This window comes from Musa acuminata, chromosome BXJ2-4 (genome assembly GCF_036884655.1).
Source record: "Musa acuminata AAA Group cultivar baxijiao chromosome BXJ2-4, Cavendish_Baxijiao_AAA, whole genome shotgun sequence".
NCBI lineage: Eukaryota > Viridiplantae > Streptophyta > Magnoliopsida > Zingiberales > Musaceae > Musa > Musa acuminata.
In genome coordinates, this window is record NC_088341.1 from 36,863,267 (window position 1) to 36,879,842 (window position 16,576).

Consider the following 16,576-nt stretch of genomic DNA (forward strand, 5'->3'; position numbering starts at 1 on the left):
AAAAATAAAAAAGATTTTAATAAAAAAATATAAATAAAAAATTAATTTTCTTAACTTTGTTGAGATAAAAGATTCACGTAAGAGGTTCCGGTTGATCGGTTTATTTGAATCGGCCGGTTCACGGAACCGGCCGGGTCGAATCGGAAGGAAGGTCGAACTCTTAAGAGGAGCCGAAATGGGATTCTGGGAATTGGCGGAACAGAACCGCAACTATGAGTCGGATGAAGGAGGCGGAGGGCAGCAGCGCCCACCGGGAGGAGGCGGAGTCGGGGTCCGGCCCCCCGCCTCCGCATCCGCCGATCGCGCCGGCGGACGAGGCGGCGGTGGAGGAGCTGGTCTCCGCCATGAACCGTCGGAGGCTTTACCGGGACGTGACGCTGGCCCTCCGCTCCGGCCTCCGCGACGCCATGGCCGACTTCTCCTTCCTCCGGACCAGAGGCCTTCGGAACCTCCTCAAGTTCTTCAGATCCATCGCCGGCTCCGACGAGTCCATCCGTCTTTTCCGTCACTCCCAAACCATTCCCGAACTCCGAGGTCCGCCCTTTTGATGTCTCTCTTTGTGAATCGCAGCTATCTAGGGTTCCGATCCTGATGCATACACCTTATGAGCTATAATCGACGATGTTATGTTATTTGATTTCTGGACTTATTATGGAAATCAAAGTTTTATTAAGCATACGAAGGAAGAGGAAAAAGTCTACCGATCGAAGGTATAATGTCTTACTCGAAACTTGACAAGAAGCGACAAGTAATTATGAATTTACACTGGAGACAAATGCTTCTACACTAGTCATAGATGAAGGTGATGATATTCGTAGGGTTACATTGTGTAGGCATTAAGTGCATTCCGAATGAGATCTATTTGAGGAATGACCAGATGAAATGGCGACGCTAGTGCTATCATGTTAAAAGTAAAGCATAATGATTGGTTTCTATCCTGTTGTGCAAAAGGATTAATGTATAAAACGTGGGACGGCCTGCGGCATCAGTTGTATATAGATCTTGAATTTCTCTGCTATAAATGGAGAAAATTGTACCTGGATCTTTTGGAGCTTATTTATCTTCTCCAATGGGTTACTTTGGCTTTGGTGCATTTCATGAAACAGGTATATATGGTCATGGAATTGGGATGTGAGATCCTTATAGAACAATTGCAACAGGTCAATTATCCTGTATGTTTGATCCTAATGGGCCATCCAGAAAAGTACAACCCATAAATCCAGTGTAAGGCATGAGAGGCTTTTATCCTTCTGTTCTACTGTGTAATAACTGTTCATCATAATAACCACATAAGGAAAGAAATTAAGAGTTGTTTATGTCAGTTTTCAATACCATTGATAACAAATTTCAAATAGAATTAGACCCATGAAATACAAGGAGGTCCAAAATTTAAACAAACAGATTATTTTAGCTTTGTGAATGCGTTTAGACACTTGTGGTCAAATCAGAGATATATCAAGAAAAAATTAGGAGCTGCTAGAGTGATAGAAAATTGTGAATGAATGACGGAAAATTGTTGAAATGTTTGAGCTTGTAAACAAAGATATTAGAGCCTACTCTATTTCAAAGACTGTAGGAGGAAATGGCTGTCATTGAGAATACTATGATCAGGAACCTGGCATCAAATAGCAGAAATGATCAGGAAAGATATTAGAGTCTATTCTATTTCAAAGAAGGTAGGAGGAGATGACTGTCATTGAGAAGACTATGATCAGGAACCTGTCATTAAATAGTAGAAATCAGGCATCATGATATTTATGATCAAGTTACTAAGAAGAAAAGACATCGTTTAAGAAAAAAGGTTCTTGCAAAATAAGATATAAAACTTAACTGGTTTTGAAGATTTACAAATGGAAGGATGTTAATATATCAGCATGAGCTTCAATGGGTAGAAGGATAAGGGATCGTAGCCTCACCTTAGATTGCAAGAATTGAACCATGTGACTTTTGACTGAGGTTTTGTAGTGTTAGTGATCAAGATTAAGCACATCATATTAAACATAGTTGCCATCGTAAATTGTCATATGACACTATACCGATGCATAGATAAAATATGGAACATTGACATTCATGAAGATGGTATTGACATGTTCAAGGTACACGTATATGTTCTTTAGTTACATGAGATGAGTTGATTGGGATTAGTCTTGTGAAGAGAGGTAGAAGAAGACATAAGAAAGCCTTATCAAAATTATAAAGATATTTGTCTGCCCTTAGTTTACTGGTCATATCGTTCTAAAAAAGCTTAATTGTGGGAAAAATCCATGTACTATCCAAGGTTTTGGTACGGGCATGTATATCGGTTCGATAGGATATTGGTATGTGGATCATCCTCTACCAGGCGGTACTGGTCATTTGACCTCATATCGGGTGATACAGGGTCTGTATTGGGCGGTAACGATCAAAATTCGATCATTACTGACTTGTATCTGTCGGTAACGGTTGGATTTCGATTGTCACTGATCAAGGGCTGAGATTGCCCTATTTTAAATGGTCAATTTGACCATTTGAGGCTTAGAAAAGAGTTTTTAAACCCTTTTCTCTCCTCTCTTTCAACTTACTTCCACTCTCTCAATCTCTTAAGCTCTCTCAAACTCTTTTTCACTATATCTTTCTTGTTCTCATATTTTTACTCTCCTAAACTTAACAAAACTACGATTTGTAGATTGGATCAAATTTAACAGGTTAATTTAGGAGGATTAAAAGGAAGAACACTCTAGTCAAGATATATGTATTCTCTTTCTAGATTTTTATTAATTTATGTGATTATTAAGCCTATTCTATATTGTGTATGACTTAATGCTTAATATGTTATTTGATATGTTTTTGATGTGAAAATAGTATTAATTAGGGAGTAATTAAGTTCTTTAATGTTGTGATTAGTGTGTTTAATATTGGTTTTTTTTTAAGTTAGACACTTAATAGGTCAAATCTTTATATTTCATGCATTTTTTTGAATAGGGCAAATCTTTAATAGGTCAAATAGTCAGGACATTACTGTGTTTTGTGTTTGTTGTCGTCATTTATGTGTCGACACCACCAAGGCTCTACTCAACACGTGTTGATACCTTTCTATCACAACAAGACATTCTAAGCCATGCCAATCTACAAGTGATCTTTGATCTAGATCTTGAGCATAGATTAATATTGTCTACGAAGCTCCTAATTAAACACATGAAATCACTCAATAAATAAAAGCAGGTGTGACCTTCTTCTGGAATACAAGCATGAACATAGAAAGTAATAGTTGAAGGATTTGGATATGTTAAGCAAAAGTTATTGAAATATCATTGAAGTTTATGATATATCATAGAATTTGAATATTCTACTAATGATGTAGTGTGGAGACAATGAAAGATTAGGAATGAAATATGCCTATGGGAAGTACAGAAGTTTCCATTTATTTCTGCGTGATAGGTCCTCATGAAGACTAAATTTGCATCAGAACTTTGCATGTTCATATGCAATTCTTCATACTTTTGTCATTTGAACCTAAAAAAGAGGCCCATGTGTGGCTGGGTATGCATTATGGTATGTAATATTTGACAGTTGATTGAGTTCGAAGGATTATATTAGGTTCATGATGATGTGCAGAATTTAGATTTGGTATGGCCTAGATCACTGGCTAAATTGGATAGTCAGTTCACATTTCTTTAAATGCTTATGAATCAAATGGGTTTAAAAAAATTGATTAAGGATAGCAGGAACTAGTTGAAATCTAGTACAAACTGGTAATACTAGTTTGGAACTGATAAAATTAGCCTTTGGCCAAAGAATGACTGAAACCGAATAGAGATTTCAAACGTCCTGAAGCATTGAGATTTGCCATATCAACTGTAATTAAAAGGACCTGATCGAAATTGGTTAAACTCAAACCAAGTTCACATGACCCTCTAAAAAGTTGAGTTTCAAGGTTTGACAGGTTGTTCCTGACCTAGGTTGGCAGGATCATATTAAAATTGGGCAATCTCACAAATATACAAAATTAAGAAAGATCATATGAGAAAGATTAACGACGATAAATGTGGATGTGAGATGGGTATGTGGGATTAAAATAGAAATATATACTAGTAAATTTTCTCATCAGCTGCCATATAGTTATACAAAAATGGGTTTCCTGCTGTTTCATGATATGGTCTACTCTCTTCTTCTCATTGTTATTTTGTCATGATATTCTCTTTGAAGACTTCCTGTGCAAGAAGTATGATTGATAGATTTGAGTTCGTGCCTGAATTGTGTTTGTTGATTAACATACCATACCTGTGCAATTTACATCTATATGCACTCTAAATCCTTTTCAATCCGTATATCCCTTGTCCATTTGATTCATACATGTATCCATTTTAAATAAACATGGTTATGATATACAAGATCCATTAATGTCTTTCTGATATATTAAAAGCAAATATGGATCTGAATTTTCCAATACCCAATCAGGATGAATCTAATTTATCCCTATCATATAGTAAATAAGCTAAAAGAACATATCTCTCTTGAGAAAAAGAATTACTTATATGCAGGAGATAGATTTCACTATGTGAGTGCTCAATAAACCTTGGGCCTTCCAAATCAGAAAGTGCTGGTAGCAGATTGGGCTAGAATTTTTTAGTACACGAACATGAGAGTCCGGAGAAGTTTTTGCAAATTCAGAAGATCTTGTTCTATGCAGCATCAAATGAGAAAATCTTCTTGTGGCAGCAGTTGTTTGACAACCATGCAGTTTATAATAAAAATAATATAAACAATATAGTAATATACTATTACAGTATTACTCTGTTGTTATTGTTCTGATTTTGAATCTGTTTGTGCATTCTTATTGTGATAACTAGGATATCTCTGGGCATGTGTTAGCCTTACTGGAGAAGATTACTGGCTGCAGAATTTTAATGTCAAATATTGTTAATTCTTTGCAGAAAACATATCTAGAAAAAATGGATTTAGCTGATTCACATTATTTTTTCTGTGGCAGTGGTTCCTGTTCTCTTTCAGAATTCGTTGCAGCAATCAAAGGACAACCCTGTTGTGAGTTTGAGTCATATATTTGGAGTGGAACCTATGAAGATAGTTAGTCCTGCAACAGATTCTGAAGTTGCTATTGCTCTTAGAGTTTTGGAAGGATGCTGTTTGCTTCATAGTGGCAGTGCAGCTTTAGCTCACAAGCATAAGGCAATCGAGGTACATAGAGTCTCATGTAAGACATTTTATATCCACTTCTAAATAGAGAGAGAGAGAGAGAGAGTTTCTTTCATAGATATACAAGAATTGATTACCTCATGCATCTATATCATCATGATCACTGTGCAGTGCATGCTAGACAGTGGTTGCTAACTTGTGATGTTGACTTACAATAATTTTGGTTCATGCATGTATGTGTAGTTAGATATAGCTATGTGCCCATAGCTATATGAAGTTTTTTCTACTTTTCCATGTAAAGTTATGACAAATAAAATGTGAACCTTACTTATCCTAACCTAATTGTGGAAGCACTCATGACCTTTGTGCTGCTGCTAAGTGGTGACTACTAATCCAAGTTATAGGAAGTTCCAATGAAGTTTGTCTGGTGCTTGGAATTTGCTATGAACAGTAACCATCAAGAACTGCTATTTTCCATCTTTTGGTTGCTCTTTTTGCTCCCAGATACATATGCTACTGGTATTTGTTTTGTCTTTGTCCAAGTAAGATTGCAGTCTCTGCATCTGGAGTTGCTACATTTTGCTTTTTATCTTGTGTTTGAAATATAATCTAATTTTTTTTCTGCTTTTGTTTGTTCATTCTATCAAGCTTCCAGAGGAGCAAATTTTTACTGACAGAATATGATCAATCATACCATCCTCTTACATAATTGGAGGAAACATTGCTCAACAGCTTCCTAGTCATAAAACATTATTCCAAAAATTAAATCTTTGACCTAGGTCTTTTTTCTTTTGTGGTGTTGTCTTTCTAGGTTTATAGTTATTTACTTACAACAAAATGAAGAAATTTCAAATATTTGGTATTGATACAAGGTTTTTTTTTAGTAATTTAGCTGTATCAGGATGACATCCTGCATTCTATTGGATATGCAAGTCACTACGTATTCTATTGTTTTCGGTGTACTCAACATCTTGACTATGCTATCTTTTTTGACAATTATTAGAGGATTTGTCCAAGTTATTAAGGAGAAAATTATCATATTGTTTCTATGCTCTATTTAATAGACATCTAAAAACCTACTTTGTGTAGGAGTATTGAATTTTTTTGCTTATCTACTTATTGATGTTATTTGTTCATGAAAATGTTCTTCTTAACAAAGACAATATTAATGCTTGTAAAAGGCTAAGAACAATGTGATTGCAGGTGTTAACTAACATACTATCTACTCGAGGAACCACTGAGCAAGGTGCATGCTTGGATGCTTTAATATCATTAGTGTTGGATTCTTCATCCAATCAGATGGTAAGCTATTCCTCTCTCTCTCCCTCTCCCTTGGAAGGGTTCAGGTTCAATTTTCCCCTACTGTTGGTCCTGGTTAGGAAGAATAATCCCTAATACCCTATAGTCCAATCCATGTTAAATTATCATGGTAAAACCAGACTACATGCAATGCTAAGCTTGGCTAACATGATGTGGCACATGATCTTTGGATCTTGCCTTTTGAATTTCTTGTGTTTCATATACTTGCATTGAAGGAAATCTTTCGGTAATCTTGCCTAATAAGTAAAATTGCTCCATTTGTTTTTATGTTGTCAGTGTAATTGTGATGACTAAGCTACAATTGATTTTATGATTTTTTGTCACTCTTTGTTTCCTTGATTATTTTAGATGCCTTGTCATTCCTATGCATTTAGTTTACTTCTCTATAGGCTTTTGGAGGCCAACAATACTGAATCAATTTTCTCATTTCAGTTAGTCCCACCAAAAAGCATCCTTTTTTTTTTATTTTGTGCTCTCGTCTTTTGTGATATTTATCATTCATATGTCAACTCAATATGTTTGAACCTCAATGAAATGGACCGAATATCCTGTTGATATTGATGTCACTGTATCTTCTTGAATTGTTTACTTCTAAGTGCTTCCCTGTCCCTGGGTTGCCATCTTTCTTTAGATTGAAATGAATGAAAAACTTGGAACAATTCAATTTACAGCAACTTTAGAAGAAAGTAACAGTTCCACAACCTTGATTCGAAAATCCACTTTATGAAGTGATTGCCAAATTAGTTTGTATTTCCCTGCTATATTGCTTTGTGCATCCTTTGTATTCTAGAATTTTATCACACTAGGAAGCTAAAAAGTTTTTTTTTCTTTAAAGTCTTGAATTTCTGTCTGATTGTACCATGTGAGCTATGTTATGGCTATTGGTAAGCATGTAAATTTTGCCACTCTTGAGAAGGAAGCTAATTAATAATAATTTATATGTTATAATGTGGCAATCTATGTGGTATGATGTATGATGTTTATCTCGCTGCTAAGTTTCTGGCTCAAATGCAAGTACAATTCTCAAATACAAAGCATGGCACAGTACGATACTACATGCAGGGCATATTTTGCTTCCCCATGGTCCTTTGTAGGCTGGTGGCATTCATTGTCCTTTGGTGTATCATAGTAACATATTCCCAAAGGACAACTGTGATTTAGTTATAGTGGGTCTTTTTGAGAGAAAGGTCAAGCGTCACCTGTAGGACAACCATCATGTTTAAAGTTTCTTATGAATGATATTCTTTTCTCATATCTTCAATCCCGTTTATGGATAAAGTTATCCCATTTTGTTGAACTTTTTTATCCCAGGATTTTCGGGAATGTCATGCAATTGAGAACGTCACAGATCTTATTAAGGACGAGCAAGCAGATGAAAACATAAGGTTAGTTTGTTTTCACCTCAGTTTATGGTTTATTGTCTTGTTCTCACTGAATTTCTCATTTGTTACATGTGTTCAATTTCTCTAATTTTATCTCCAAGGTTAGAACGCCTGTGATTCTTGGTAAAGTATGCAAGCATTTAAAATCAGGTTTTTATATCCATCATTCTTGAACATTGTCATCATGACCGTAGCAGGTGACTACAATTTCAAGATGTTTTCAATGTAAATGATTCAGTTATTGGGTTTTATGTGTTTATTCTTTTTATGCATGTTTCACAAATATGTTAGAACATAAAATTAGTAGCCCTTTAATTTTCAGTGTGTGGTTAGGTTGGATCTTCAAGGGTTTATGTTGGTGTTTTTGACATATTTGAGAGGATAGAAAGACGAGGGATCAAAAGAGTGATGTTGGAGTCTTGGGACTGTAGCTAGGATCTGATAAATCATTTGTTGTTGCTGACTAAGGTCTGGTTGAAATGCTGGAATGGTCGAGAAACTATGACAGAGGATCAAGGGTAAGTCAGAGATGGTAAAGAAGATTTGGAGCAAATTTGAAGGTGGTTCGAGGGAGTAGAAGAACCATAGTCTTTCAAATGTTCTAAAAGACTAGCAAGAGAACAGTAAATAAAGAGAAATGAGGTTTAGCATTTAGGTTGGTTCATGAAACTTATTTCATCTATGAAGAAAAAGAACCTTCGATCAGTTTATCATAATTGTAAGGAGCTCTTTATAACATTAAGAGATTTAGCTTCTAGGTAGGCTTACACGACTCATCTCCACATCTTGATGCAGGTTGAAATGTGGGGAGTTTCTGCTGCTACTAGTTGGGTATGTCAACCAGACCGAGAACTCTCCCTTGGCAAACATACCCGATGAAATGCGACGAAGCTTAGGAGAGAAGTGTGCATCTCTGATTTGGGCAGCAAGCCAGTTCGGATCAACTCTGGATCCAGAGCAGAGACAAACTGCTCTACAAATCCAAGCTCGAAGGGTTGTGGAGTCCTTAGAGCTATAACAGTCGAAGGTGTCAGAGGTGATATGTTCATCTTCTCACACTCGAACCTACTAAATCATTACTTCAAGAAACAAATCTCCAAGAAGTTTCAATTATGCCTTTTCTGTAACTTCTTGGTAATCCATATTTGTGTTGTCTGGTACCATTCCATGCACTGTGTGCAGCTTAATACTATGGTTGCAAGCAATTGTACCATTCCAGAGTTACGTATAAAATTTCAATCAATTTGGTAGCTTGTATTTACCTGCATTGCACTTTGTACCATTCCAAGTTGAGATTTCAGTATATATTGTGTATGCTTTTTAAATCAATCTTGATGTAGTGATGGAGATTATATTGACTTCTTCGTTCACCGCAAACAAAAACCTGTACTCGCACAAACGAGTAGTATATCTACCTGTAAACTAGGACGTAGTGGGGCCCCCGGCGGGTCCGAAACAATGATGCCGGTCTGGTTTGAGCAGATTCTACTACCGGCCGGTCGATCACGGACCATAAGAGCCCCTTTCCAACCCGATTACCTTTTTGCTATTTAACCCAATCTACCGCTCTGAGCTCTAACCCGCTCCTCGCCCGCCATGCTCGCCTCCCCCTTCGACCACCTCTTCCTCCTCGCCGCAGCCTCCGCTGCCGCGGCCCTCCTCTCAATCACCCTCTGTCTCCCCTCCCTCCTCCTTTACGGCCTCCACACCTACATTCACCCCGATAACCCCGGCGGCGACGGACTCCGCGCCGTCCTTCGCCGTCCCTCTGGTCCAGACGCCCCCCCTGATCCCAAGCGCCGGCCCAGATCCTCCTCCGCCTCCCACCACCGTGTTCCTGGCTTTGACGATGGCAACGCCCAGCTCCTCCGCCTTCGTCTCTCCGATTCCCATCTACGCACCCGCCTCCTCTTCCCCTCCTTCCGCGCCGCTTTCGTCGCCTCCGCCGTCGCTCTCACAGATCTTGCCATCCTCCGTCTCCTTCTTCCTCCCGATCCCTCCCCCGCTGCCACGACTGTCGGTGCCGTCGCACTTCTCGCTGTCGCTCACCTCCTTCTTCTACTCTCCAAGCTCTCCCTCGAGCGATCCGCCTCCAAGCGGTCGGAGAAGGAACTGAGCTTCGTCGCCGGCTTCTTGGGCTTCCTCTCTGCTCTACTTATAGTCTTCGTCCTCTCCCCCTATCTCTTCGATTTCGAGCTGGGCGGGGTCGACGCCGGATCCACCAAGGCGACGGTTTCGGTACTCGCCGGCGTCCTCGTGGGGCTGCTCTTCGTGCCGGCATCTCGAGCGGCACGGGCTTTCTGGCTCGGGACGGATCAGCTCCGGTGGGACCTTGCAGTGGTCTCGTGTGGCGCCCTCAACCAGGTTCTCCTCTACGTGGCCGTCCTTGCAGCGGCCGCTGCACCGCTTCTCTGGGTGATCCCGGTGGCAGTGGTGCCGGCTGGTGGTGAGGTCGGGTCAGTCTGGTTCAGGGAGTTCAGAGTTTGGGCTCTCATTGCTTCTGCCGTCTTGCAGCTTCTGGTGCTCCGCCCTAATGTTCAAATGTACCTTAACGAGGCCGTGGTCAGCTGGTATCAGCGGCTGCACGCTAGCCGGGTGCCTGACATGGATTACGGGAGAGCAAAAGTTTTTCTACACAATCACTACCTCTGCTTGGTGGTGCTCCAGTTCTTTGCACCACCGGTTATGGTTCTGCTGTTGATTGGGTTATCTCAGGTTAGATCTGACTTGTTTGGTGGTCTATTTTTCATGGGTGATCTTCTGCATTTCTCTGACCTTGTAAAAGAGATAGCTTTGTTCTTAGCTTGGTGGATTATGTTTGCTTGGTCCATATTGACCATGTCAATCCTCACTTTATATCGATTTGGTTTCTTGTTTGTGTCTTGATTTGAGTTTTTATTTTGTTTAACATTGCCTTCAGAAAGATGGGAGTTGGATTGTTTGTTACTCACCAATGTTAAAGTAATTGGATATTTAATTTCGATTGAGGAGCTTGACACTTCTATCTTATTTATCATCAATGCAATCATCCCTTGTATGGTTAGTTTGCTTTATGAGTTCTTTGGTTATGTATTGTCTTCAATTCAACATGGGCACACGATTGCTTACAATTTTTTTACTAAGATATCTTTTGTTTCCTGTGTGTGATTGGAGCCGCTTAGAATTAAGCCTGGACAAAGATGGTCTAGGATTTAAAAAAAAGAAAAGAACTAAAAACTTTCAAGTTACAAAGCTAATTACTTTCTTTGAATGTGAGAGGCATCATCAAAATAGTTTGCTTTATGAGTTCTTGTCATATGTATTGTCTCCAATTCAACATGGGCACACAATATCTTACAATTTTTTACCAAGATATCTTTCTTTTCCTGTCTTTGATTGGAGCTGCTTGAAATTTTGACAATTAAGCTTGGACAAGGATGATCTAGGATTTAAAAAAAAAATGAAAAGAACTAAAACTTAAAGTTACAAAGCCAATTACCTTTCTTTGAAACGTTAGAGGCATCATCAAAATAAGCATGCAACTTCTTCATAATAAAAAAGAAAGTATCAGTTTGTACCCAGTAAGTGTTGATATGTCATTAGTATATAGATCTGAAGAAGGGGTGAGTGTAACAGGGAAAGGGATGGGGATATTGTAGTTTAATTTGGGTGAGAGATCTAATAAAGTTTACTTACAACATCCCAACTGCAGAGAATTCTTGATGGTTACAAGTTTGATGTTTGGGCCACACCAAACGCCATCTAGGTAAAAGGAATCCACCTCATTGATTATTGCTTCATTACCTAAGGTATCACATCTTGAGTCGCATCCTAGGAAATTGCACTTGCAGAAAGCAAATGATCTTGTCTTCACCTGTTCCTCTTTTTGTGATCTGTGTGAAACCTAGCAATACACCTAATACAATAGTTTAGAGCCTTGCTTCTACATGAGTAAACCCTTCATAGTTTATGAGGCAATCCTAAGGAATGCTAATGTGTTTTCTCTCTATTTGCTTTTTCTATTCTTTCATTGCTCAAAAGTAAAGCATCTCTAAAGAAAGGAAACTTATATCTGGATGATCTTTCTAGTATGTTTTACATGTGAAAGATTGATTGTCCTTTTTCAAGCAGCTATTGTGCCAACCTACTAGAGCAGGTGCCCCTTTCCATTTTATATCTGTAATCTAGAACACTTGCAGTTAGGAAAGATATTCTGTTAGAGGATTTAATTTTGTAGAAAATTTTGGTGAACTTTACCATTCATTCTTTTTCAATAGGTAGCTTTCTATATGATTCCTGGAACATTTTTTTCTTTTTAATTAAAATGAAAGGCTTTACAGCATTTGTTAGGTAAGTCATGTTGTTGTTGCAACTTATGAGGTAACCAATGAAAAGTGGGTAAATGTCATAAAATCGAAGTCATATTGATTTTATCATTTCATTTGGAGAATTAAGTCATTGTTCTGATAATTACAATTATCTATTTTTTGATGAGATCCACTTTAAGAGTCAAATTAGATCAAGAAAAATGTTCTTCTGCTTCTAGAAAATGCAATTGAGTTGGAGACTAATGATATACGTCTGTGTCAAGCATCACCATTCATTGGCTACTCAGTTCTCTGGCAGCTTGGTCTCTTAAGACTCTGCAGAAATCGAGTTCTACTTTCTGATATGCTGATAGGATGAATGGGGCTTCTTTTTATGGCATTGAACAGAGATCGACTTACCAACTTTTATTTATTTTTATTGGTGGCATGTTGTTTGTACCTGTTTTCAACTTTTATTGTTATCTTTCATCATCAGTGGCTTGATTGCTAATCTAAGTGACTCTGCTTGTCCAAACAGATTAATTTTCATGTATAAGTCTCTTTTGCTAATTGGTGTTTCGGCTTTCTTCGACTCGTGGATAAATCTCTAGTATCATCCTCTGGATGTTTCCTTTCTATGAGTAAAAGTTTGTGTTTCATAGTTCTAATGTTGGTTAATGATTTTCCTATTCTCATCTGATAGCTCCCATTTGCGATCGGCTCTGTGTGTTGGTTATTTCCTTGGTTATCGTCAAATGAATATTCAAAGTTCATTCATTACTTGAAATCCATCAAGAAGATAAATGTTTAAACAATCTGCTTCTCAGGAAGTTTTCTCCTGTACTTTTCTCGTTTAACTTAAGAGATGGATGCACCAAAATGTCATAATTAACCAGTCATGTGATTGTTGTATCATGCCAATACTATCTGCAATATGTTTTTCCCTACAAATGAAGTTCAAGATTCTTCCTTCCTTCTCTTCTTTCTTGCAGTACATAACTCTTAGAAACAAAATTTTCCATTCAATTAATCTATCCTTTTCCTTTCATTCTACCTTTTGATGATTACAAGTCTCTGAACTGGATGAACTGCTACAAGTTGCAGATTTGTTGTTTGCTACATGTATTTTGGTCATTTACTTCCTAGTTCAAGCATCTAGAACTTGTTCTCCCAATCATTGACTGTTGATTCTGCTCCCCAACTGTATGAGTTGCTTTACATTAAATGTCTTCCAGCCCCTACTACTATCATTCTTTGGTGGTGAATGCCTCTCTTTTATGAGCATCTTTTGATGTTACTGCCTCCATGATTGGGAAGATCCAATACCCCATCTTAGAGGGTTAAAGTTGGCTTTCTGGAACTTGGCTTCAGTTGTATGTTCTTGGTTTCAAACTGCTCATTTTTCTTCAAGGATGTAGAAAAGCTTATAAACTAGCCTAGTGAGATTATTCATGTCCTTCAGGATGTCTTTTATCTTTCCTCATGCTTCACTTAAATTAATTATAGACTGCACCAAGCTGTTTCCCATGCCTTTGCTTTTGCTCCTAACTTTGACCAGTGGCCATTGGTTCTTACTTTTAAAAGCTTCCCACTTTATCTATCTCCTGCTTACAAATTCTTATCCTATGAAAGAAGATGACATCTGCTTACAAGTTCTTCAGAAAGTCCACTAATTCAATTTTCCACATGTTCAAATTTGACTTGTAGTAGCCATAAATGTAATCCATTCTACACATGTTTTATGTTTTCGGTCTTCTTCCTTCCCCCGTCTCTCTTTCCCTCCACATCCGGACGTGTTCGTGCCTCGCCCGCCTTTCATTATTTATATGCAATCATATTTGCAAAAGATCCGCCCCTTCCACGACTCAACCCATCATATGCAGCCACGGGCACGCACTGTCATCGAACCTTCGAGAAGAGGAACCGAATCGAAGCTTCTCGGTCTGATCCATCCACCGAATCATCCTTCGCCGTTGGATCATATTCCACTTACTCCATTACAATTCCTCCTCTGCCCACCGAAACTATTAGAAAGCTTCAAGATCTTTCCCCCGTCGCCTTTCGAACTGTGAAGACTCGCGAGCGGCGTGCGAAGATGACCCTTGCGGCGGAGCCGGCGGAGGGGCAGCAGCGGTCGCTGCCGACGCCATTCCTGACAAAGACGTACCAGCTAGTGGACGACCCCGCGGTGGACGACGTGGTCTCGTGGAACGAGGACGGGTCGACGTTCGTCGTCTGGCGGCCGGCGGAGTTCGCGAGCGACCTCCTCCCTAAGTACTTCAAGCACAACAACTTCTCCAGCTTCGTCCGCCAACTCAACACCTATGTATGTCTAATTCCCGGGTATGTTCGATTGTTTTGCGATTTTTTGATGTGTTTTTGAGGTTTCTTGGGGGGGATCTGTTAGGGATTTCGGAAGATCGTGCCGGATCGATGGGAGTTCGCCAACGATTGCTTCAGGAGAGGCGAGAAGCGCCTGCTTCAAGACATCCACCGCAGGAAGACCTCGACGGCGGCGCCACCGCTAGCGCCCGCCACGATCCCGGGGACAGCGCACGTGCGACGGGCCAGATCGTCGACGTACTCGGGCGAGGAGCAGGTGCTGTCATCGAATTCCTCCTCCGGGCCGCCGCCGCCGCACACGGCCACGACGCGTCCCCGCGGCGAGGCGGAGCTGGGGGAGGAGAACGCGTGGTTGAGGAAGGAGAACGAACGGCTCTCCCGCGAGGTGGCGCAGATGAAGAAGCTATGCAGGGAGATCGCAACGCTAATATCAAGGCACGCGTCGGGCCGGCAGGAGCGCGGCGAAGGGGTGGAAGGCCAGGAGGCGGCCGCGCCGTTGCTAGAGCTGATGCCACCTGGTCCCGCGGCGGAGGAAGTGGAAGAGGAGGAAGAAGCCACGAAGAGTGAGGTGCCTCCGTCGCCGCCGGGAGCAAGCCCGAAACTCTTCGGTGTGTCGATCGGGGTGAAACGACCTCGGTTGGAGGACGGCGACGGCCCACCCGTATCGCAGGAGGTAAAAACGGAGTCGGTCGAATCCGCGTGGCCAAACCCGAAGGATGTGTCGCCAGAACGCGTCGGCCGGCAGCCGTGGGTCATCCACTGCCCCCGGCCGTCCCGGAAAGCATGCATCACGCCGGACCGGCCGATCGACGACGGGGCGCGCACGTGACTGCGGGGCGACATCACGTGTTTCTAACTGCACATAAAATAGTACTTAGTAATAATGAGATAAAATTTTTTATCTAATTTAGTAGGATATTTTGGAGTCTTGTAATATATATATATATATATATATATCTTGTTTGAACTCAGGGACGCGGTCAGCGAACGCGTGGGAGAGGTCTCATCCCTTCATCTATCGTAAGTTTCTCTCACTTTGATACCTTCTTGTTTCAGGTGCATCCAATAATTAATCCGTGTTGCTTATGACAGACGCGGTTTAGGGTTCGTACCAGAGGACGATCCGCGTCATCTTGGGTGCTGACAAGCTGGATTTGACATCCCAATTGGTACTAATTCAAACTTAATTAACTTGCCCTCCTTTCCCTTCTTAATCTTTAGGTTAATCCTTATTGATCGAGTCTACCGGAGAATTATTCTTTACCTAGAAACGCTACTATAAGAAATCTTTATATTTACAAGTAGTGAAGAGTAAGAATAATGTTTTGAATCATTATAATTCAATATTATACCAATTTAACCCTCTTTAGATATGCGTCAGATTCCAGTGTTATATTAGGTTTCTTCCTATCATAAATCCCTCTCGAGTGATGACCAAAGAATATTCTTGACCTTATCATCAATTCTTTTTCCTTTTTGTAACCTCATTGTCATCGAATTCATATCATTTTTCTTTTTGTCGAACATAGAATGAAGAGTGTAGTTGCTTAGTAGCAATCAAGTAAGGGTTGGTAGAAATCCTGTGGCCCATATGATGATTCTCCTGTGGTGCTGCATCCACATTCAATTGATCTTTCTAACTTTAGAAACTTTGCATGGTTAGGGTTATCGACTCATTGACCCAATTAATGGTTTGCTATACTAAATCTATTCATGATGTGTGGGGATGGGCATGAAATTTGGCGATTAACATTAATAATTTTATACCTGTACATTTTATAAGCGTCATGCCAATGGACTACTCGAGCAGAGGTGATGGTCACTCTTCTCGACCTTCATTCCTCGGGCGAAGATTGGGGTCAAGCTTGCTGACTCACGTGCCTCAAGAACATTTCATTTTGTCCCTTTCATCGTGGCGAGTTTCTTTTGATACAGGTTAAGTTTTTTTAACTCGTGCGCCTCGGACACATTTTGTCTTGTATCTCCCGTCATAGCGAGTTTCTTCTTATGCAAGTCAGATTTTTTGCACATTGATTATTTTTGATATGTTTTGATATGGTCATTGTGCATCGATCACTTTTACGCTTTTCAAGATGGTCTTCGCACATCGAT

The 16,576-nt window shown here is 40.0% G+C and overlaps 3 protein-coding genes across 6 annotated transcripts; all 3 read left to right on the forward strand.

Moving 5' to 3' along the window:
* Positions 1–196: 196 nt before the first annotated feature.
* LOC103979214 (uncharacterized) lies at positions 197–9,096 on the forward strand. Its single transcript, XM_009395282.3, has 5 exons — positions 197–534; positions 4,970–5,175; positions 6,337–6,435; positions 7,765–7,838; positions 8,631–9,096. Exons 1-5 carry the CDS (start codon positions 213–215, stop codon positions 8,851–8,853), a joined length of 924 nt encoding a protein of 307 aa, XP_009393557.1. The 5' UTR covers positions 197–212; the 3' UTR covers positions 8,854–9,096.
* Positions 9,097–9,403: 307 nt separating this feature from the next.
* LOC135582437 (uncharacterized) lies at positions 9,404–10,822 on the forward strand. 2 transcript variants are annotated; one of them, XM_009395272.3, is made up of 2 exons: positions 9,404–10,199; positions 10,350–10,822. In XM_009395272.3, exons 1-2 carry the CDS (start codon positions 9,432–9,434, stop codon positions 10,719–10,721), a joined length of 1,140 nt encoding a protein of 379 aa, XP_009393547.2. In that variant the 5' UTR covers positions 9,404–9,431; the 3' UTR covers positions 10,722–10,822. The 2 variants fall into 2 exon arrangements, with proteins under 2 accessions (XP_009393547.2, XP_064961480.1); XM_065105408.1 differs by having other exon boundaries at positions 9,404–10,822.
* Positions 10,823–12,885: 2,063 nt separating this feature from the next.
* LOC103979182 (heat stress transcription factor B-2b) lies at positions 12,886–16,492 on the forward strand. Of its 3 annotated transcripts, none has more exons than XM_065105406.1 (4): positions 12,886–14,447; positions 14,529–15,341; positions 15,437–15,484; positions 15,557–16,492. In XM_065105406.1, exons 1-2 carry the CDS (start codon positions 13,863–13,865, stop codon positions 15,291–15,293), a joined length of 1,350 nt encoding a protein of 449 aa, XP_064961478.1. In that variant the 5' UTR covers positions 12,886–13,862; the 3' UTR covers positions 15,294–15,341; positions 15,437–15,484; positions 15,557–16,492. The 3 variants fall into 3 exon arrangements, with proteins under 3 accessions (XP_064961478.1, XP_064961479.1, XP_009393520.2); XM_065105407.1 differs by having other exon boundaries at positions 12,887–14,447; positions 14,529–15,484; positions 15,557–15,633; positions 16,248–16,492; XM_009395245.3 differs by having other exon boundaries at positions 12,887–14,447; positions 14,529–15,484.
* Positions 16,493–16,576: the final 84 nt, after the last annotated feature.